The 23,091-nt window shown below is 49.7% G+C and overlaps 3 protein-coding genes across 3 annotated transcripts; 1 reads left to right on the plus strand and 2 right to left on the minus strand.

The window, feature by feature from the left end:
• Window positions 1-5,386: 5,386 nt before the first annotated feature.
• Window positions 5,387-6,307, minus strand: LOC311216175 (olfactory receptor 14C36-like; the record flags this gene model as incomplete). The annotated part of the gene is made up of 1 exon (XM_084297720.1): window positions 5,387-6,307. The coding sequence occupies exon 1, from the start codon at window positions 6,170-6,172 to the stop codon at window positions 5,387-5,389; it is 786 nt and encodes a 261-aa protein (XP_084153846.1). The 5' UTR covers window positions 6,173-6,307.
• A 6,074-nt stretch (window positions 6,308-12,381) lies between these two features.
• On the plus strand, window positions 12,382-13,341 carry LOC311216176 (olfactory receptor 14A16-like; the record flags this gene model as incomplete). Its single annotated transcript, XM_084297721.1, has 1 exon — window positions 12,382-13,341. The coding sequence occupies one exon, from the start codon at window positions 12,382-12,384 to the stop codon at window positions 13,339-13,341; it is 960 nt and encodes a 319-aa protein (XP_084153847.1).
• Window positions 13,342-21,273: 7,932 nt separating this feature from the next.
• On the minus strand, window positions 21,274-22,233 carry LOC311216177 (olfactory receptor 14A16-like; the record flags this gene model as incomplete). The annotated part of the gene is made up of 1 exon (XM_084297722.1): window positions 21,274-22,233. The coding sequence occupies one exon, from the start codon at window positions 22,231-22,233 to the stop codon at window positions 21,274-21,276; it is 960 nt and encodes a 319-aa protein (XP_084153848.1).
• Between the last annotated feature and the right edge of the window lie 858 nt (window positions 22,234-23,091).

The following is a 23,091-nucleotide window of genomic DNA, read 5'->3' on the forward strand; positions in this document are numbered from 1 at the left end:
TTTCAGTTTTCTACACAGAGGGGGCCACTGCCTCCAAGATGCTTGGGGCAAACTGAACCATGCATGAGGGTTTGGAAAAAGATAGCCTGGGTGCACAGAAGCCATTCCGTATCCAAACGTTGGAGGCAGGAAACAAAATTTTGGGGTGGTACAAGAACTGCTGGGCACATTGTTCAGGGTTCATATACAGCCTTTGAGTTATTTTCCATCCTGACTTAGGTGCCACATCAGTGTCAAGAAAGGAGTAGCCAACAGATATGAGACAGATACTCTGAGATCATGAAAGCCATCAGAAAGCTGCCCCTAAGAAAATGACTGATATGGGGAAGTCAGGAGAAGCCTGGCCAGGAGAGATGTGAGATTTGAGGGAGGGGAGAGATCAGCAGAAATTAATGATTTCTGTGAGGTTAGAACATTCAGGCAATGTCGATTCTGCTGTAACGCTGGCTTAAAACAGTCATGTAAAGCCCTTCCCCTACTTTAATCAGTGACATTAATCCCCAAACCTAAATGCTACTCCACACCCTGACAGGAATCCACTACTCTTATGCCTGACCTCAAAGTATCCCTTCAAGCCAAAACACAGCCTATAGCCGCTTTCCTTTATCTTTACTCTCTCACTCACCCTGATCTGATCAGCTTGTGGGCCACAAGGAGGAGATGGGTGGGGATGCTCTGAGGAGCTCAGCTCTGCCTCAGCATCTCCTGCCCCAGCAGCAGGAATGTGACTGTGGCAGGGACTGTGAGGTCACTTCTGTCTCTGCACTTGATAGGGCAGCAGCGGGAACGTGTCACAGAAAGGGACTGTGAGGTCACTTGTGCCTGGAGGTGGCAGGTCACCCTTGACTTCTCCCTGGGATCTGCACTTTTGGGCTGACATCTGGCAGTGGCCCTGCTAGGCCAGCAGAAGGCACCTGCTTGGCATGCTGACTGGGGGATCCCCTCTGCCTCCAGAGCCAGGAGGATTCAGGCAGAAAGAAGGCCCCAACATGGGTTGTCCTGTCCCTTCTGCTTGAGTCCATGAGTGGGCAGCAGCAGGCACAAGGTCTGGCTGTGTGTAGCCAAGAAGCTTCAAGGCCAGCAGCAGGCCCCTGGCTTGGAAACTGCTGCTGAGGTGACTTGTGTCTGGTTGGCTGAGAGGCCGCAAGGAGCCTGCTGGGTTGGGATGCCTACTTCAGGAGTGGTTTCCACCCTGATGGAGCTTTCTGCGGTAGTAGGAAAGATCAGGAGAGAAAAAAGTGCCACAAAGTGTTCCAGGAAGGCTGGCACTGGTCACAAGGAGTAAGATATATCCCTCAAAGGGTCATGCTGTGGTGCCAGAGGTCACCCTCTGATTAGACCCTGGCTTTGTGTTTCAAGGAACAGCTGGGGAGGGCTGACGAGACATTGGTGAAAGTAAGGCATGAGAGCAAGATGGTGAACAGAGATGTGTGTCTCCAGACTTCAAGAAAATAGGACAATATCTGGGACAGTATTGGAAAGGCTGCAGAGAAGGGAGAGGGTGCTGGTAAAAAGGGAAGGCCCAACAGCCTTGAAGGTTTTTCCCCTTGGCAGTAGCTTATGAGGAGAGATGTTATACTCATTGCAATGGGGCCTCATTGATTCCTTGCAAACCTATGCAGCAGCTCAGAGGTGTCATACCAGTGTTCTTCTCATGGCATCACACTGCCCACCACATCTCACAGACCCCAGGAAAAGCCTTGAGCCAGACATGGTGGTGAAGGATCTCCCCTTCCAATGGCTGGGGTCAGGCCTTGGCTCTTCTGCTTCACTAAAACCAACAAAGACTTTTCTCAGCACAGTGCTTTGCTTGTCTGCAACAATTATCTGCCTTAACTAATCCCTGGGGAGGCTTTGTTAGTAACAGCCCTCAGTGGGGCCCATTAATACTCCAAGTCACTTCAGCTTTTCCTCCTGACTTTACTTTCTCTAGCAGTTGCATCGTTCTCCTCTCAGTACCTGAGCTTCATAGACTAAGCGCTACAATACACCATGGAACTCATTAAAATGCAGAAATTCCTAACATCTCTTCCATAGTTTTCTTTAAGGTTTCATGCCTTGTGCAGCTAATTGCAGAGCTTGCACAACATAGTTAAGGGAAAAGATTTCACAAAGCACATAATAAAAATATTTTCTTGTTTCAAAGGCTGAATTTTGTTGCATTTCAGTTTTGAGCATCATTCTCCTATTGCTATTCATCCAGGGTGACTTCTTTGGAGACCTCCATAGGGAGGAAGAGCAGAGTCTGGAGGTCTGACACCTTCACTGCCAGCAGTGGTCTTTGTCCCTGTAAGTGCAGCCCAGCCCAGCACATGAAACCCTTTCTAAAACAAGTCACGTTTTTTTTTGGGGGGGATAAAATAAAATAAATAAAATAAAACCGAAAAGAAAAGAAAAGAAAAGAAAAGAAAAGAAAAGAAAAGAAAAGAAAAGAAAAGAAAAGAAAAGAAAAGAAAAGAAAATTGAAATGACCATTGGAACCAGAGAAATTCAGATTAAATATTAGTAGGTACCTGGTCATCCATTGTCTCTCTTGGGTCTTCTGTAAAAAACTCAGGATGAAAAGTAAAGACATTTACTTTTTTTACCCTACTCTATTGTCCAGTCAATAGAGTAGGGCAGTCCTACTTCCTGTGCTGTAGATGCAGAAGGCAAAAAGAATTGCATCGTACCTTACACTACCCAAGTATGTGTAACCCAGAACAAGTCTTACAAGGAGCAGCTGACGGAGCTGGGCTTGTTCAGCCTGGAGAAAAGGAGGCTCAGGGGTGACCTTTTTGCTCTCTACAGCTACCTCAAAGGAGGCTGTAGTGAGGTGGGGGTTGGTCTGTTCTCCCACATGCCCAGTGACCGGATGAGGGGGAATGGGCTAAAGTCGTGCCAGTGGAGGTTTAGGTTGGATATTAGGAAAAACTTCTTTTCTGAGAGGGTTGTTAGGCATTGGAATGGGCTGCCCAGGGAAGTGGTGGAGTCACCATCCCTGGAAGTCTTTAAAAGGTGTTTAGATGTAGTGCTTAGGGATATGGTTTAGCAGAGGACTGCTTAGTGTTAGGTCAGAGGTTGGACTAGATGATCTTGGAGGTCTCTCCCAACCTAGATGATTCTGTGATTCTGTGATCGTCTAGTCAAACCTTCTTCTAGGGACAGGGACAATTTCCATTAGATTAGGTTGCCCAAAGTCACCTGCCAACTGGCCTTGAACTAGGGCTCACCTATCTGTGTTAGAGTTTAAGCAACGGTTTGTTGGGAGGATTTGGTGTTCTGCATCGGTTGTCAGGTCTGTGGCTGGGGTATGGACAAGCTTCATGGTTTATGGTTTTCTTTAGGTCTGCCAAGAAGTCGTCTAGGGTTAAATAAAGTGTTTTAATGCTAGTGTTAAGGGAAGGGATTAGGATGAGCAAGAGAGTAAAGGTAAGGAAAGGGGCTATGGGCTGAGTTCTGCTTGAAGGGATACTCTGAGGTCAGGTATTACTGCAGGGGATTTCTGTCAAGGTGTTGGAGCAACATTCAGGTTTTGGGATTAGGGTTACTGGTCAGAAAAGGGTAAAGGCTTTACGTGACTGTTTCAAGTCAGTTTTAAAGCACCATCAATATTGCATGAAACCTCTTACCTCTACAAAATCGTTAATTTCTGCTTCCCAAGCTCCTCTTCCCTCCCCTAAATCTCACTTCCCTCTTGGCCAGGCTTCTCCTGTCATCCTCATATTGGTTTTCTTATTGGGATCAGCTTTCTGATGGCTTTCATGATCTCAGAGTATCTGTCTCACTCTGTTGGCTACTCTGTTCCTGAGACAGAAGTGGTGTTGTAGTCAGTAGGGAAAAGGGCACAAAGTTCTGTAGGAGCATCCTGCACGTTCCCATCCACTCCACACCTCCACAAAAGTGTACATCCTATGAAGAAGCGTTGGTTCCAGAATGACTCCTATGGATCCAGGGTAACATTTTGCAGGCCTTCGTGCAGGATTTACCTCCTCTCAGGCATCTTGGAGGCAGTAGCCACCCCTAAGGAGAAAACTAAAAACACCTATGAGGTATGAGTTTAGTCAAAATTTGAGATCTCTGACATGACAACCAGAGGTGCTGCTCTGCAGAGCGAGGGAGCTGTGGTGCCCAGGGCACGGGGGCACTCTGCAGGGCCATGCTGGGCAGGCTGGGAGGCAGACCCAGCTCATGGGGTCACTGCCATTGCCCCAGGGCTGCAAGGAGTCACTCACCAGGCTCCTTTGCTGGGGCTGCTGTGTGCCCTGGGGCTGCAGAGCTCTCCTCTGCCTGCTCACAGCAGATTGAGCACTTGAGCTCTGGTCAGCCCACCTCAGACAGGCTTTTGGTCCGTGGGCTCCATTCACTGCTGTCTCCTGGGCTCACGCTGGCCTGACAGAGGAGGCCAGAGAGTGATTTTTTGCAGGCCTGGGTTAATGGCAGTGATATTTCCTTGTTTCTCACAGCCTTCTCACATGTCTTTCTCATAACCCTTCCCACTGCTCAGCACTGCCTCCCAGGTGGGAATAAGTCAACCTTCAGAAGGGTCTTTGGGCTTCCTTCATCATCCTGGTGCTTATTAGGATCTTCCTGACTCCCCACAGAGCTCAGAAGGAGCCTTCTTGTCCAGAGTGTGGACCTGCATTGGCTCTGACTGTGACGAAGTAATTCTCTGAAGAGCAGCCCCTGTGGTGCTGTGTTTTCAATATGTGACCGTTATGGGTCTGGCTGGGATGGAGTTAACTTTTCCTGTAGAAGCCCACACAGTGCTGTGCTCTGCTTGAGTAGCTAGAACAGCACTGGTATCACGGTTGTGTTTTGTCTACTGCTGAGCAATGCTGTCACAGCATCAGGAATCCCTCTAATTCCCCCTCCCCAAAGAGCCAGCAGGCTGCGGGTGCGCAAGAGACAGAGAGGGGACATCACCAGGGCAGCTAACCTAAACCAACCACAGAGATATTCCATACCATATGATGTCACACTCAGCAATAGAAGGTGGAAAATGGAAGGAGAGGGGAGAGGTGGGCTCCCGTTGTGAAAACGTCTGTCCTCCTAAAAATCAGCTGCATCTATTGAGGCCCTATTTCAAGGAAGTGGTCAAGCATCACTGTCACAGATAGCTTTTTTTTTTTTTTTTTCTTTTTTTTAATAGCTTCTTTGCTAGTTCATAGGAGATGGGAATACACTGCAGCTGAGACCTATGAATTTCTGCTCACTTCTTTATTGTCTATAGCTACACAGAAAGCCTGGCTTTACATATACATGAGATGATTAGGAAAAGTAAAGAGATAAATGAACAGGTAGGAGGCTAACAATGACATTAATTAAATCGACTCCACAACATGGAGGACATATTTATCAAGAAACATAATACCAAATTACTTTCCTAACTATTTCTGAGATAAACTCAGAATGTAAAGGCACATGATGGTTTCTTAAGAAATATGTATTCAAACAATTTCCTCAGTGCATCCTTGAGCTCCTGGTTCCTCATGCTGTAGATGAGGGGGTTCACTGCTGGAGGTAACATGGAGTACAGAAAAGATACTGCAAGGTCCAGGGATGGGGAGGAGAATGAGGGGGGCTTCAGGTAGGCAAACATGATAGTGCTGACAAACAGGGAGACCACGGCCAGGTGAGGGAGACACGTGGAAAAGGCTTTGTGCCGGCCCTGCTCAGAGGGCATCCTCAGCACTGCCCTGAGGATCTGCACATAGGATAACATGATGAAAACAAAGCAACAAAAGGCTAAAGAAACACTAAAAACTAGTGCCTCAACTTCCCTGAGGTAGGCATCTGAGCAGGAGAGCTTGAGGATGTGGGGGATCTCACAGAAGAACTGGTCCACAGCATTGCCTTGGCAGAGGGGCAGGGAAAATGTGTTGGCCGTGTGCAGGACAGCATTGAGAAAGCCACTGCCCCAGGCAGCTGCTGCCATCTGGGCACAAGCTCTGCTGCCCACGAGGCTCCCATAGTGCAAAGGCTTGCAGATGGCAACGTAGCGGTCATAGGCCATGACAGTGAGAAGAAAATATTCTGCTGATATAAAGAAGAGAAAGAAAAAGAGCTGTGCAGCACACCTTTGATAGGAGATGACCCTGGTGTCCCAGAGGGCATTGGCCATGGCTTTGGGCAGAGTGGTGGAGATGCAGCCCAGGTCAAGAAGGGCAAGGTTGAGGAGGAAGAAGTACATGGGGGTGTGGAGGCGGTGGTGGCAGGCTACGGCGCTGAGGATGAGGCCGTTGCCCAGGAGGGCAGCCAGGTAGATGCCCAGGAAGAGCACGAAGTGCAGGAGCTGCAGCTCGCGCGTGTCTGCGAATGCCAGCAGGAGGAATTCACTCACAGAGCTGATGTTGGGCATTTTCTGACATTGAACACTGCTGTCTGTAGAGAATGAGAAGGCAGAAAAATTTTAGAAGACAATTCTCTGAGGAAAACCTACTGCAAGCCTTAGAGCACTCTCATCTGAAGCCTCTCTTTGCAAAAGGAGCTTTCTGCAGCTCCATCGCTTGAGTCCCAGCTGATGCTGGGTGAGACTGGCACTGCAAGCATGCAGTACTGGGGACTTTAGAGGTGTCCTTCCTTCTGTGAAGCAGTCAGAAAGCAGGAACAAGGGGGAAACTCAAGTTCAGTCCACTTATGGGATCCATGAACTTTGCAGGGTTGTTGCAAAAAACACCTCCAACCACACTGTAGAGCGAGTCAGATTTTATTATGCTTAGTAGAACAATCACACTCTTGCGTTTCCAAAGAAGTGGAGACAGCTTAAATCAAAGAAGCCCCAACCCCAGTGCAGATGGACAGAATCCTCACCTTATCTCCAGGTACATGAGCAGGATCTCAGCTTTTCCCTCTTCTCCAAGAGTGCAGAAGCCTCATTCCAGCTGCCCACAGACAGCCATCCAGCAGCACAGACATGGGTTTAGTACAGACGTGTCTTCTCCTTGAGGTACCTGGATAACACAAGGATGCCAGGAGAGAGCTGCATCCTGCGGGAGAGAAGAATGCAGCCCAGGACAATGCCCCATGGACAGAGCTGGATATTCGAAATCTGGGGCGTCCCAATACCCAATCTGCATCCCCTGCAGTGTCTGGAGGAGACTTGGACACCCAACTCTTGGCTAAAAAGGGCAGCTGGGTTATGACACTCCAAGGGGCTTCTGCCAGACTTCCTCACCTTGCACTGCAACCCAGCAGGACTCTCAAAGCCTACTGCATTGCCCACTGCCCTCCCAGAAACAAGACCCAGCACGAGACCCTTCCAGGACCTGCAGTTGCATGGCCCTGCAGCCAGGCACTTACCTTGTCAAGGGCTGTGCAGGTTTCTCCTGCAGGCAGCTCTCAGCATCCTCCCACTGCCAACTTCCTCCGAGCCCTCTCTCCTTCCCTCCTCTCTGTGTGCCAGCTGCGGTCAGAGCCCCCAGCCCTACTGCGCTGTGCAGAGGAGCTGCTCCTGGCCACAGCTGTCTCTCTGCAACAAGAACACTTTTGAAATGAGTTTTCTCTGTCCCACGAGCCCAGCCCAGCTCAGCAGCACAGAATCAGCCCAAGGCACTGCAATCACCCCTCTGGGGGCTTTGCTGATGAGCCCACGAACCTCAGGAACTCAGAGACAATTGAAGACATCTCTCCAGAAGTCCAAGTCAGAGACAAGTTTCCTGCAGTGTCCCCCTGAGGGCCAGCACTGACACAGCCTCCCTTGGAGCTCGTTAGAGCCAAACCCTGGAGGCAGTGAGGACAAGGAGACAAAGGCAATGTGAAGGTGACACTGATGTGTAGGAAACCTGGATGTGTTTCACCAAGCACAAGGGCCAGGACTTGACATCCAACCCATTTTAAGGGGGATCCTTTCCCTTCACACCTTGCTCAGGGCTCTTTGTGGAGCAGTAGGAGATGGGGATGTGCATGGCCAAGTGCAGGAGAATGGTACAACCCCTGCCTGCTTCATGGGTAGGAGTGAGGAGGCAATGAGGCCCTGGTGTTTTAACAATCAGGTGTCTCCTCAAAGGCCTCAGTTGCAGAGACAACAACCATAGCCATGGACACAAAGAACTGGGTCCTGTTGTGACTTTGAGCCCTCGTAGAGCCCTGGATCCTTTCCACACCAGGCTGTCCTAGGGACTCCCAGACCTGTACCTCCTGAGGGCTGCAGACCCTCTTCTGTGTGGTGCCACACTGGATCTGAGCTTGAGTATGATAACTCAGGTTTTCTTGGAGGTCCTGCTCCTCATTAGGTAGCTCTGTAGGAAGCTGGCCTGGTTCCTGGTGAGCAGGCACCACAGCTCATAAGGCATCCCTCGTGGTGCCCAGGCCCTCCTCCTCCTGGTCACTGCTCACTCAGTAGAGTCTGCCCTGATGTGTAGTTCCTCTTCCTCTGGCACAGGACTAGGCACTTATTGTTCAAGATGTTCCTTTAGGCAAACTACTGCAGTTTCTCAAGATTCCACTGGACAGATGCTCCATTCTGTCAGGTGTTCATGTCTGCAGGCAGACAGTTCAACCTTCCCGTGTCTGTGCTGTCTCTGACAAGATAGCAGCATCAGGAGCTGCATGGAACGTTTGGATAATACAGGAGTAAGAAGCTGAATAAAAGTGCAGCATAGAATCACAGGAGAGTAGGGGATGGAAGGCTGCCAGGTTCCACCTCTTCTGTACTTCCTTCTCATGCATGCTGTCAGTTTGTCTGGAGCTGTGTCCTGAATGTTATGGGGCCGTGCAGGTGAAAATTAGAAGGGCCAAAGCCCAGCTGGAGCTCAATCCATCTACTACTGTCAAAGACAAAAAAAAAAAAAAAAAAAAAAAAAAAAATTGTATATAAATACTTTTATAAAAGAGGATTTAGAAGAATGATCATCTTTAATGGGTGTGTGGAAAAACCTGATGACAAAACCTGAGGAACATAATGCCTTCTTTTCCTCAGTCTCAAACAGCAAGACCAGTTGTTCCCCTGGATATTTCTTCCAGCTCATGGTCAGAGCTACACTTCAAGTTTAACTTTGTGGCTGTTTTTTCTCTCCTGCTCTTTCCTACTACCACAGAAAGCTCCATGAGGGTGGAAACCCCTCCTGAAGTAGGCATCCCAACCCAGCAGGCTCCTTGCGGCCTGTCAGCCAAGCAGACACAAGTCACCTCAGCAGCAGCTTCCAAGCCAGGGGCCTGCTGCTGGCCTTGCAGCTTCTTGGCTAGACACAGCCAAGCCTTGTGCCTGCTGCTGTCCAGTCATGGACTCAAGCAGAAGTCCATGTCCTCCTGGGTGTGTAGGCAGAGGGGATCCCACAGTCAGCAAGCCAAGCAAGTGCCTTGACTTCTCAAAAGTCAAGGGTGACCTGGCACCTCCAGACACAAGTGACCTCACAGTCCCTTTCCGTGACACATTCCTGCTGCTGCCCTCTCAAGTGCAGAGACAGCAGTGACCTCACAGTCCCTGTCACAGTCACATTCCTCCTGCTGGGCCATCAGATCCTGAGGGAGAGCTGACCTCTCTCTTGCTCCCTAGGTACCTGTTTTTCTCTTTCTGGTTTGGAGAATAAGCAAAGTTTTAGTGGGAGTGTGTGTTGTCCTGCTAGTGGTGTCAGGTCTGTGGTTAAGGCATAGACAAGATCTACGGTTTAGGGTTTTTTAGGTCTGCCAAGGAGTCTAGGGTTAAATAGAGCATTTTCATGTTAGTGTTAAGGGAAGGCATTATGGTTTGCAAGAGAAAAAAAAAAAAAAAAGATTCCTTTCAGAGTACTGTAGTAGCATTTATGTTTAGCGATTAAAATGAGTGTTTCAAGTAAGGAAAGGGCCATATGTGACTGTATTAAGTCAGTTGTACCGCAGCATCTACATTACATAAACCCTCTTACTTCTATGAAATCATAAGTTTCTGCTGGCCAAGCTCTTCTTCCCACAGAATCACAGAATCACAGAATTGTCTAGGTTGGAAGAGACCTCAAGATCATTGAGTCCAACCTGTGACCTAACACTAACCAGTCCTCCACTAAACCATACCACTAAGTTCAACATCTAAACATCTTTTGCAGACCTCCAGGGATGGTGACTCCACCACTTCCCTAGGCAGCCCATTCCAATGCCTCACAACCCTCTCGGTAAAGAAGTTTTTCCTAATATCCAAACTAAAACACCCCTCGTGCAACTTTAGCCCATTCCCCCTCATCCTGTCACTGGGCATGTGGGAGAACAGGCCACCCCCACCTCACTACAGCCTCCTTTGAGGTAGCTGTAGAGAGCTAAAAGGTCACCCCTGAGCCTCCTCTTCTCCAGGCTGAACAAGCCCAGCTCCCTCAGCTGCTCCTCGTGGGACTCCAGACCCCTCACCAGCTTTGTGTTTTCTCTGGACTTGCTGGAGCACCTCGATGTCCTTCTTGTAGTGAGGGGACCAAAACTGAACACAGTACTAGAGGTGTGGCCTCACCAGAGCCGAGTACAGGGGGACAATCACTTCCTTAGCCCTGCTGGCCACACAGCTTCTGATACAAGCCAGGATGCCGTTGGCCTTCTTGGCCACATAAGCACACTGCTGGCTCATATTCAGCCGACTATCCACCAATACTCCCAGGTCCTTCTCTGCCTGGCAGCTCTCCAACCACTCATCTCCCAGCCTGTAGCTCTGCTTGGGGTTATTGCGCCCCAGGTGCAGGACCCAGCACTTGGCCTTGTTGAACTTCATACAGTTGACCTCAGCCCATCGGTGCAGCCTATCCAGATCTTACTGCAGAGCTTTCCTAACCTCGAGCAGATCGACACACGCACCTAACTTGGTGTCATCTGCAAATTTAGTGAGGGTGCACTCGATCCCCTCATCCAGATCATTGATAAAGATATTAAAGAGGACTCCTCGCCCCCACCCATGAACCAGGCAGGGGTCGTACTGTTCTCCTGCACGTGGCAATGCACATCCCCATCTCTTACTGCCCCACAAAGAGGCCTGAGCAAGGTGTGAAGGGAAGGGATCTCCCTTCCTAGGAACCAGGGGTCAAGGCCTGGCCCCTGTGCTTGGTGACACACATCCATTTTTCCTACACCTCAGTGTCACCTTCACATTGCCTTTGTCTCCTTGTCCTCACTGCCTCCAGGGTTCTGCTCTAACGAGCTCCAAGAGAGGTTGTGTCAGTGCTGGCCCTCAGGAGAACACTGCAGGAAACTTGCCTCTGACTTGGACTTCTGGAGAGATGTCTTCAATTGTCTCGGAGTGCCTGAGGTTCGTGGGCTCATCAGCAAAGCCCCCAGAGGGGTGATTGCAGTGCCTTGGTCTGGTGCTGTGCTGCTGATCTGGGCCGGGCTCGTGGGACAGAGAGGCCCTGGTGGCAAGAGGGCCGTGGTGCAGAGAGACAGCTGTGCCCAGGAGCAGCTCCTCTGCACAGTGCAGCAGGGCTGGGGGCTCTGACCGCAGCTGGCACACAGAGAGGAGAGAAGGAGAGAGGGCTTGGAGGCACTGAGGAACGCAACAACGGAAGGCAGCGTGTGGCAGGACACATCTGCAGGCTCCTGACACCGTGAGGCTCTGGCAGCAGGGCACTGCAGGTGGGGTTGCCAGAGGGGTCTTCTACAGCTGGCACATCCAATGGCTGATAGCATCTGTCAGGATGGGTCTCACTCTTCTTGTAATTTGGACTAGGAGAAACTTTAGAGAATGGCGTTTATGAATGGGCATTTCAGGAGGAAGGCTGAGGCTTGGTTAGTCTGAAAAGGAAGGCTTTTTTGGATTCAGTGCCCTAAGATTCTTGCAGTGGAGGGGAATTTGAGTGAATGTGAGCACACAGCTTGTGGTATGGGGTCTGTTAGCATGGACAGGGAAGAGATGTGGGGACAGAGAACCAGTTCCCAGCAAGGACAGGGGCAGGCAGTGAGAGGCAGCTCCTGCCAGAAATGCTGTGTGAGGGAGGGCTCAGGCACTTCCCTGGGACAATCGCTGCTCTTCTCTCCCACCAGCACAGGGCAGCTGAGACCAGAACGGATGGACAGACTGGCTGTGCTCTCTGTAGTACACTCTGCACTAGAGGAATAGTATCTGTTACTCTGAGGATCCACGAGGTTTTGCTTGTAGTACAGCGGGAATGACAGTATAGGAAAAAGAAATTGCCACAGCCCTTCTCTGCCATTGGGTGATTTGGGAGTAAAAATTTCTTCATATGAAGAGTTAAATTGATCTGAGAATACCCCATGTTCCTCTTTACTTTTTTTTTTTTTTTTTTATAGATAAGGACTGTTAACTACACTGCCCGCAGCAGAGTCCCCTGTTCCCACGGACTACCTTAGGCAGCATCAGTCAGGGCTCATGAAATGGACATGCCTAATGTCTGCTTAAAAGGCCAATATTGAATCAGATATCAACAGATAGTTGTGTAGTATTTTCTTATTGCCTTTTCCCTCCTTGTAGAACCCCATGGCCAGAACCAGCAAATGCCCAACATCAGCTCTGTGAGCGAGTTCCTGCTGCTGGCATTCGCAGACACGCGCGAGCTGCAGCTCCTGCACTTCATGCTCTTCCTGGGCATCTACCTGGCTGCCCTCCTGGGCAACGGCCTCATCCTCAGTGCCGTAGCCTGCAACCACCGCCTCCACACCCCCATGTACTTCTTCCTCCTCAACCTCGCCCTCCTCGACGTGGGCTGCATCTCCACCACTCTGCCCAAAGCCATGGCCATATCCCTGTGGGACAACAGGGCCATCTCCTATCAAGGATGTGCTGCTCAGGTCTTTCTCTTTGTCTTCTTGATTATATCAGAATTTTATCTTCTCACTGTCATGGCCTACGACCGCTATGTTGCCATCTGCAAGCCCCTGCACTACGGGAGCCTGCTGGGCAGCAGAGCTTGTGCCCAGATGGCAGCAGCTGCCTGGGGCAGTGGCTTTCTTATTGCTGTCCTGCACACGGCCAACACATTTTCCCTGCCCCTCTGCCACGGCAATGTTTTGGACCAGTTCTTCTGTGAAATCCCCCAGATCCTCAAGCTCTCCTGCTCAGATGCCTACTTCAGGGAAGTTGGGCCACTTGTGTTTAGTTTTTCTTTAGCATTTGGTTGTTTTGCTTTCATTGTGTTGTCCTATGTGCAGATCTTCAGGGCAGTGCTGAGGATGCCCTCTGAGCAGGGCCGGCACAAAGCCTTCTCCACATGCCTCCCTCACCTGGCTGTTGTCTCCCTGATGGTCAGCACTGGCATGTTTGCCTACCTGAAGCCCCCCTCCATCTCCTCCCCACATCTAAATCTGGTGGTGGCTGTTCTGTACTCCATGGTACCTCCAGCACTGAACCCCCTCATCTACAGCATGAGGAATAAGGAGCTCAAGGAGGCACTGAGGATGTTATTGCAATATTCAGTATTTCAACGAGGAACCGATCTTCTGCATGTGACTCCCTGAAGTATACCTGGACAAGGCAGAAACACCTTTGTTCACATATTTCAAAAACTGTTCATTCTTTTCAATATTATTCCCATATGCTAAATATGTCTTTATACTTTTATTTTATAAATTTAATATATTTTTCTTCTTCTGTGTCCTTCTACGTTTTCTTCTAAGCCAAAGACTTCATGTAGAGGTGCTGCTAAGCTCTTTGTAACTAACTAAATAAAGGAACCAGCAGGTAGGCAGTTTCTGTGGATCTCATTTCTCATCCACTCTTCTCAGGTACAGCAGTGGTTGTGGGGTGAAGATCCCTGCTGCAACGTGGTGGAAAACCCTGGTGTTGTTTGGGGCTGCCCTTTTCTGCCCTGGCAGGCACTCCTTGCCTGCAGCCTTTGAGTCAGGGTTGCCACTTTCTTGGACCCACGAACACTGAGAGCAGCAGGACATGGTCGTTTTGGTGCTGGTCTCCCTTCTCTTCCACACTGCTGTCTTGTAGCACCACTGAATGAGAACTGGCCTTCCAGCTAACACCCCTAGGAGTACGGCTTTCAAAAGTGAGGAGGAGGAAGCATTGAGGAAGCAGCCTGATCTGATGTGAAAGTTCTCCCTGCTCAGAGCAGATCTTAGCACTGGAAACCTCCAGAGCTCCCTTCTGGCTCTAATCCTGAAGGAAAGAAGGGCAGGACAGGGAGATAGGGGGAGGAAAGACTGCGGTGGGTTGAGGTATTGATGAGATATGTAGTCCTTGCTCCACATTGTCCTCAGGGTTACATCATGAATGAGTTCATCCCCAAAAGATCCTCTGCACCATGAGCACCCGGTGTCCAGCTGGTTTGGAGATACTGCAGAGACGTTCTTCTGATGCTTGTGTAACCAGATTGGTGATGGCAGGAAAAGACTGTTCCTTCACCAGTGATCAACTTTCTTCTTCATGTTAGGCCACAACTGAACATCCCTCACAATTCTTAGAGTGTTTGCTTTATCTCAGGGATGAACTGCATTAGGTCTCCTTGATTAGTCTGAGGTACAATGCAATACTTTTTCCCTTCTGCCACTCCAGCACAAAACCTCTGAATATTTTTTCCACATTGACCTGATGGGGCATTTCACATTTTTTACTTTCATATCCCTGATGGAAGGGGATGATTCCCAAACTAGGATACACAGATGGGTTCTGCTTCAGCCATTTGAACTGTCCTGCTCTTGAGTATTTCAGCCTGAGTTTTGCCACAACTCCTGCACTGTAATGCATCCCTTGTCTGGCATCGCCCTGTCCCCTGTACTGTGGGATGACTGTGCTGTGGTGGGACGTGTTTCCAGTGAGTCGTCTACCAGACATCATAAAGAATACTATAAGCAGGACTAGAGGGGTTCTGCTTCCAGCCAGGGGGAGGCGGGGAAGAAAGGAACAATCGGGTTTACTGGACTGGGTATAGTTAATGGCCTGGTACATCACACCCACAAATGTATCAGGCTCTACTGACACATCAGTACTCACCGGTGCACAGAGTACCCTAATGCCATCAAGCTAGAAAGAGGTAGAACCCACCTGTATTTCTGGAGTGACAGGGGGAACCCAATACATAACTGTACTGGAGGCTGAGGTGAGTCTAACTGGGAAGGAATGGCAAAAGCACCCCACTGGGACTGGCCCAGAGGCTATGTGCATCCTCGGCATAGACTGCTTCAGGAGAGGGAATTCAGAGTTCCAAGAGGGCACCACCGGTGGGGCTTTGGCAGAGCTGCCTTGGAAACAAAGGACATGAACCAGTTGTCTACCTTGCTTGGCCTTCCACAGAATCCTTCTGTTGGGGGTTTGCTGAGGGTTGAAGAACAGCAGGTGCCAATGGCTACCGTGGTGGCGCACCTGAGGCAGTGTCATGCTAACCGAGACCCCTGCCTGGTTCATGGTTGGGGGCGAGGAGGCAATGAGGCCCTGGTGCTTTAACTATCAGTTGTCTCCTCATAGGCCTCAGTGGCAGAGACAACAGCCATAGCCATGGACACAAAGACCTGGGTTGTGACTTTGAGCCCTCGTAGAGCCCTTGATCCTTTCCACACCAGGCTGTCCTAGGGACTCCCAGACCTGTACCTCCTGAGGGTTGCAGACCCTCTTCTGTGTGGTGCCATACTGGATCTGAGCTTGAGTATGATAACTCAGATTTTCTTGGAGGTCCTGCTCCTCGTAAGGCAGCTCTGTAGAAAGCTGGCTTGGTTCCTGGTGAGCAGGCACCACAGCTCATAAGGCATCCCTTGTGGTGCCCAGGCCCTCCTCCTCCTGGGCACTGCTCACTCAGTAGAGTCTGCCCTGATGTGTAGTTCCTATTCCTCTGGCACAGGACTAGGCACTTATTGTTCAAGTTGTTCCTTTAGGCAAACTACTGCAGTTTCTCAAGATTCCACTGGACAGATGCTCCATTCTGTCAGGTGTTCATGTCTGCAGGCAGATAGTTCAACCTTCCCGTGTCTATGCTGTCTCTGACAAGATAGCAGCATCAGGAGCTGCATGGAACGTTTGGATAATAGAGGAGTAAGAAGCTGAATAAAAGCGTAGCATAGAATCACAGGAGAGTAGGGGATGGAAGGCTGCCAGGCTCCACCAATTCTGTGCTTCCTTCTCATGCATGCTGACAGTTAGTCTGGGGCTGTGTCCTGAATGTTATGGGGCTGTGCAGGTGAAAATTAGAAGGGCCAAAGCCCAGCTGGAGCTCAATCCATCTACTACTGTCAAAGACAAAAAAAAAAAAAAAAAAAAAAAAAAAGTGTATATAAATACTTTTATAAAAGAGGATTTAGAAGAATGATCATCTTTAATGGGTGTATGGAAAAACCTGATGACAAAACCTGAGGAACATAATGCCTTCTTTTCCTCAGTCTCTACCAGCAAGACCAGTTGTTCCCCTGGATATTTCTTCCAGCTCAAAGTCAGAGCTACACTTCAAGTTTCACTTTGTGGCTGTTTTTTCTCTCCTGCTCTTTCCTATTACCACAGAAAGCTCCATGAGGGTGGAAACCCCTCCTGAAGTAGGCATCCCGACCCAGCAGGCTCCTTGCGGCCTCTCAGCCAACCACACACAAGTCACCTCAGCAGCAGCTTCCAAGCCAGGGGCCTGCTGCTGGCCTTGCAGCTTCTTGACTAGATACAGCCAAGCCTTGTGCCTGCTGCTGCCCACTCATGGACTCAAGCAGAAGGGACAGGACAACCCATCTGGGGGCCTTCTTTCTGCCTGGGTCCTCCTGCGTGTGTAGGCAGAGGGGATCCCCCAGTCAACATGCCAAGCAAGTGCCTTGACTTCTCAAAAGTAAAGGGTGACCTGGCACCTCCTGACACAGGTGACCTCACAGTCCCTTTCCGTGACACGTTCCTGCTGCTGCCCTATCAGCTGCAGAGACAGAAGTGACCTCACAGTCCCTGCCACAGTCACATTCCTCCTGCTGGGCCATCAGATCACGAGGTAGAACTGACCTCTCTCTTGCTCCCTAGGTACCTGTTTTTCTCTTTCTAGATTAGAGACTAAGCAAAGTTTTAGTGGGAGTGTGTGTTGTCCTGCTAGTGGTATCAGGTCTGTGGTTAAGGCCATGACCCAGGAGATGACCTTGCTCTCTTCCTCCCCACCACTCCCCACATGGGGCAGGCCCTCAGGAAACACCCCTGAGCCTGGAGATGCACCAACCTGCTGCGCTGAGGTGCCACTACTGCAGGAGGAGAGGGGAGGGTTGGAGAGACACATGGAGCCTGCAGGCAAGAGTGGTGTGGCCTGGGGAAGTGAGTGGAAAAGTTACCCTTATTCTGGGTGTCAATATCTGATTCCCCTGTTCCTGTGCATTGACTTCCTCACCTTCAGCCCCTCTCCTAACCCTTACCTTTAGGTACCGTACTGGGTGTGGCCCTTAGTGCAGGCCAAGAACTGTGAGGTTACTCTGCAGTCACATGGCATGCAAAGATGGATGTGAGGGGTCATGGGTCTGATCAGCTTGTGGGCCGCAAAGAGGAGATGGATGGGAGTGCTCTGAAGGGCTCAGCTCTACCTCAGCATCTCCTGCCCCAGCAGCAATAATGTGCCTGTGGCAGTGACTGTGAGGTTAATTCTGTCTCTGCACTTGATAGGGCAGCAGCAGGAACCTGTCAAGGAAAGGGACTGTGAGGTCATTTCTGTCTGGAGGTGGCAAGTCAGCCTTGACTTCTCCCTGGGAGCTGCACTTTTGGGCTGACATCTGGCAGTGGCCCTGCTAGGCCAGCAGAAGGCACCTGCTTGGCATGCTGACTGGGGGATCCCCTCTGCCTCCAGACCCAGGAGGAGCCAGGCAGAAAGAAGGCCCCCATATGGGTTGTCCTGTCCCTTCTGCTTGAGTCCATGAGTGGGCAGCAGGAGGCACAAGGCTTGGCTGTGTCTCCACAAGAAGCTGCAAGGCCAGCAGCAGGAGGCCCATGGCTTGGAAGATGCTGCTGAGGTGGCTTGTGTCTGATCAGACCTGGGCTTTGTCTTTCAAGGAGTACCTGGTGAGAGTTGGCGAGACATGGGTGAAACAAAGGATGAGAGCAAGGTTGTGGACAGAGATGGGTGTCTGTAGACTTGAAGGAAATAGGGCAAAGTGTGGGACAGCATAGGAAAGCCTGCAGAGGAGAAGGCAGAGGGTGCTGGTAAAAAGGGAAGGCCCCAAGAGCCCTGAGGTTTTTGTCCCCTTGGCTAGAGCTTGTTGGGAGATATGTTATATTAATTCTGATGAGGCTTCATTGATTTCTTTCAACTCTGAGCAGCAGCTCAGAGGTGTCATACCACTGTTCTTCTCATGGCATCCCACTGCCCACTCCATCCCACAGATCCCAGGAAGAGCCTTGAGCCAGACATGGGGATGCAGGATCTCCTCTCCCAGTGGCTGGGGTCAGGCCTTGGCTCTTCTGCTTCACTAAAATCAACCAAGAGTTTTCTCAGCACAGGACTTTGCCAGTCTGCAATCATGGTCTCTAATTATCTACCCTAACATATCCCTGAGGAGGCTTTCTTAGTAACAGCCCTCAGTTGGGCCCATTCATACTCCAAGTCGCTTCAACTTTTCCTCCTGACTTTACTTGCTCAAGCGGTTACATCGCTCTCTTCTATAGTACCTGAGCTCCATAGCATCAGTGCCAAAATACATCATGGACCTCATTAAAATGCAGAAACTCCTGACATCTCTTCCATAGTTTTAGAAAGTCTTCACGGCTTGTGCAGCTAATTGCAGAGCTTGCATGATGTAGTTAAGGAAGAAGATTTCAAAAAGCAACTAATGAAAATATTTTCTGTTTATAAATCCTGAATTTTGCTACATTTCAGTTTGGAGCATCTTTCTTCTTCTGCTATTTTTCTACGGTGTCTTCTTTGGAAACCTTCATCGGGAGGAAAAGTAGAGTCTAGAGGTCTGACACATCTGCTGCCAGCAGTAGTCTTTGTCCCTGTAACTGCAGCCCAGCCCAGCACATGAAACCCTTTCTAAGAGAAGTCAGGAGTTCCTAGGGAAAAAAATGAAATAAAATAATAAAATAAAATAAAATAAAATAAAATAAAATAAAATAAAATAAAATAAAATAAAATAAAGTAAAATAAAATAAAATAAAATAAAATAAAATAAAATAAAATAAATTAAATTAACAAATAATTGAAATGACCATTGGAACCTGTGAAATTCTGCTAGAATCTTTGCAGACAACTGGACATCTATGCTCTATTGGGTCTTCTGTGGAAAACTCAAGATGCAAACTAAAGAAAATATATCTTCGTTGGCTGTAGCTGTACCCATGAGATTGGCCTCTTTTGGGAAATTGTCCCCTTCCAGACACGGAAACCTAAACTGAGTAATGTGAAAATACCTGCCAGTCAATAGAGTAGGGCAAAGTCATACTTTCTGTGCTGTAGATGCAGAAGGCAAAAAGAGTTGCATTGTGCCTGACACTACTCTGGGAAGTGTAACCCAGGTCAGGAAACTTTACCTTAGTGCTGACAAGTCCATCACTAAGCCACACTCCCAAGCTCTGCGTCTACACCTTGGCTCTCCAGTGGATGACCCAGCTCATGGATGGCAATCAGGGAGTCTCGGTTAGTGCAACGCTGCCTCAGGTGCGCCACCACGGTAGCCATTGGCACCTGCTGTTCTTCAGCCCTCAGCAAACCCCCAACAGAAGGGTTCTGTAGAAGGCCAAGCAAGGTAGACAACCGGTTCATGTCCTTTGTCTCCAAGGCAGCTCTGCCAAAGCCCCACCGGTGGTGCCCTCTTGGAACTCTGAATTCCCTCTCCTGAAGCAGTCTATGCCGAGGATGCACATAGCCTCTGGGCCAGTCCCAGTGGGGTGCTTTTGCCATTCCTTCCCAGTTAGACTCACCTCAGCCTCCAGTACAGTTATGTATTGGGTTCCCCCTGTCACTCCAGAAATACAGGTGGGTTCTACCTCTTTCTAGCTTGATGGCATTAGGGTACTCTGTGCACCGGTGAGTACTGATGTGTCAGTAGAGCCTGATACATTTATGGGTGTGATGTACCAGGCCATTAACTATACCCAGTCCAGTAAACCCGATTGTTCCTTTCTTCCCCGCCTCCCCATGGCTGGAAGCAGAACCCCTCTAGTCCTGCTTATAGTATTCTTTACAGTGTCTGGTAGACGAACCACTGGAAACACGTCCCACCACAGCACAGTCATCCCACAGTACAGGGAACAGGGTAATGCCAGACAAGGGATGCATTACAGTGCAGGAGTTGTGGCAAAACTCAGGCGGAAATACTCAAGAACAGGACACCTCAAATGGCTGAAGCAGAACCCATCTGCTTATCCTTGTTTGGGAATCATCCCCTTCCATCAGGGATATGAAAGTAAGAAATGTGAAATGCCCCAGCAGGTCAATGTGGAAAAAATACTCAGAGGTTTTGTGCTGGAGTGGCAGAAGGGAAAAAGTATTGCATTGTGCCTCAGACTAATCAAGGAGACCTAATGCAGTTCATCGCTGACATAAAGCAAACACTCTAAGAATTGTGAGGGATGTTCAGTTGTGGCCTAACATGAAGAAGAAAGTTGATCACTGGTGAAGGAACAGTCTTTTCCTGCCATCACCAATCTGGTTACACAAGCATCAGAAGAACGTCTCTGCAGTATCTCCAAACCAGCTGGACACCGGGTGCTCATGGGGCAGAGGATCTTTTGGGGATGAACTCATTCATGATGTAACCCTGAGGACAATGTGGAGCAAGGACTACATATGTCAGCAATACCTCAACCCACCACAGTATTTCCTCCCCCTATCTCCCTGTCCTGCCCTTCTTTCCTTCAGGATTAGAGCCAGAAGGGAGCTCTGGAGGTTTCCAGTGCTAAGATCTGCTCTGAGCAGGGAGAACTTTCACATCAGATCAGGCTGCTTCCTCAGTGCTTCTTCCTCCTCACTTTTGAAAGCCGTACTCCTAGGGGTGTTAGCTGGAAGGCCAGTTCTGATTCAGTGGTGCTACAAGACAGCAGTGTGGAAGAGAAGTGAGACCAGCACTAAAATGCCCATGTCTTGCTGCTGTCAGTGTTTGTGGGTCCAAGAAAGTGGCAACCCTTACTCAAAGGCTGCAGGCAAGGAGTGCCTGCCAGGGCAGAAAAGGGCAGCCCCAAACAACACCAGGGCTTTTCACCACGTTGCAGCAGGGATCTTCATCCCACAACCACTGCTGTACCTGAGAAGAGTGTATGAGAAATGAGATCCACAGAAACTGCCTACCTGCTGGTTCCTTTATTTAGTTAGTTACAAAGAGCTTAGCAGCACCTCTACATGAAGTCTTTGGCTTAGAAGAAAAGGTAGAAGGACACAGAAGAAGAAAAATATATTAAATTTATAAAATAAGAGTATAAAGACATGTTTAGCATATGGGAATAATACTGAAAAGAATGAACAGTTTTTGAAATATGTGAACAAAGGTGTTTCTGCCTTGTCCAGGTATACTTCAGGGAGTCACATGCAGAAGATCGGTTCCTCGTTGAAATACTGAATATTGCAATAACCTCCTCAGTGCCTCCTTGAGCTCCTTATTCCTCATGCTGTAGATGAGGGGGTTCACTGCTGGAGGTACCAAGGAGTACAGAACAGCCACCACCAGATTTAGATGTGGGGAGGAGATGTAAGGGGGCTTCAGGTAGGCAAACATGCCAGTGCTGACCATCAGGGCGACCACGACCAGGTGAGGGAGGCACGTGGAAAAGGCTTTGTGCCGGCCCTGCTCAGAGGGTATCCTCAGCACAGCCCTGAAGATCTGCACATAGGACAACACAATGAAAGCAAAACAACCACAGCCTAAAGAAAAACTAAACAGAAGTGGCCCAACTTCCCTGAGGTAGGCATCTGAGCAGGAGAGCTTGAGGATCTGGGGGATTTCACAGAAGAACTGGTCCACAACATTGCCTTGGCAGAAGGGCAGGGAAAATGTGTTAGCCGTGTGCAGGACAGCAATAAGAAAGCCACTGCCCCAGGCAGCTGCTGCCATCTGGGCACAAGCTCTGCTGCCCACGAGGCTCCCGTAGTGCAGGGGCTTGCAGATGGCAACGTAGCGGTCGTAGGCCATGACAGTGAGAAGAAAAAACTCTGCTCCAACCAAGGAGGGAAACAGGAGTACCTGTGCAGCACATCCTTGATACGAGATGGCCCTGGTGTCCCAGAGGGCATTGGCCATGGCTTTGGGCAGAGTGGTGGAGATGCAGCCCAGGTCAAGGAGGGCCAGGTTGAGGAGGAAGAAATACATGGCAGTGTGGAGGCGGTGGTCACAGGCTACGGCGCTGAGGATGAGGCCGTTGCCCAGGAGGGCAGCCAGGTAGATGCCCAGGAAGAGTGTGAAGTGCAGGAGCTGCAGCTCGTGCGTGTCTGTGAATGCCAGCAGGAGGAACTCGCTCACAGAGCTGATGTTGGGCATTTTCTGACATTCTCTGTTGGAGAGAAAAAGGTAGAACAAAGTTAGAACTGATTTGGATGAGGAAAACCTATTACACATCTTAGAGAACCCCCAAACAGAGCCTCTCTCTTTGCAGCAGAACCTTTCTGCAGCTCTCCTGCTTGAGTTGTGGCTGGTGCTGCCTGAGAGTGGCACGGGGAGCTGGGGCTGCTGTGGGCTGCAGAGGAGTCCTACCTGCAGCAGGAGGGAAGAAGGAACATGAGGGAAACTCAAGTTCAGTCCACTTGTTAGGTCAATGAGTTTGCAGCGTTTTCTTGCAAACAACTCATCTGAATGCAGAGCAGAGCTGCATTTAGAGCAGTGTTTTACTTGCTTTAATGTTATTCGGTTGCCCCTGTAACGCTTAGGTGAATTATTGGATAGTTGAACTCTGTGACTTTTCATGCGTGCTCCTGGTGAAATCTCGCAGATGCCAGGAGGCAAAAGGACTGTCCCTTGGTGAAGACTGAGCAGAGCAGATCTGCCCAGCAGTGAGCTTGGGCATAAGAAGAAACTGGAGACAGCTGAGAGCAGAGAAGCCCGACTCAAAATGCAGATGGACAGAATCCTCACCTTATCTCCAGATGTGTGATCAGGATCTCAGCTCTTCCCTCCTAGATAGGAGTGCAGAAGCCTCAAACCAGCTTCCCACAGACAGCCATCCAGCAGCACGGACATGGCCTTAGCAAGGAGGTGTCTTCTCCTTCAGGCACCTGGATAACACAAGGATGCCACGAGAGAGCTGCATCCTGCTGGAGAACAGCCTGCAGCTCAGGAGGATGCCCCACAGACAGAGCTGGATATTCGCAAGCTGGACTGTCCCATATCCCAGCTGCACCC

This window comes from Netta rufina (assembly GCF_964035555.1).
Source record: "Netta rufina genome assembly, chromosome: 18".
NCBI classification, from domain to species: Eukaryota; Metazoa; Chordata; class Aves; order Anseriformes; family Anatidae; genus Netta; species Netta rufina.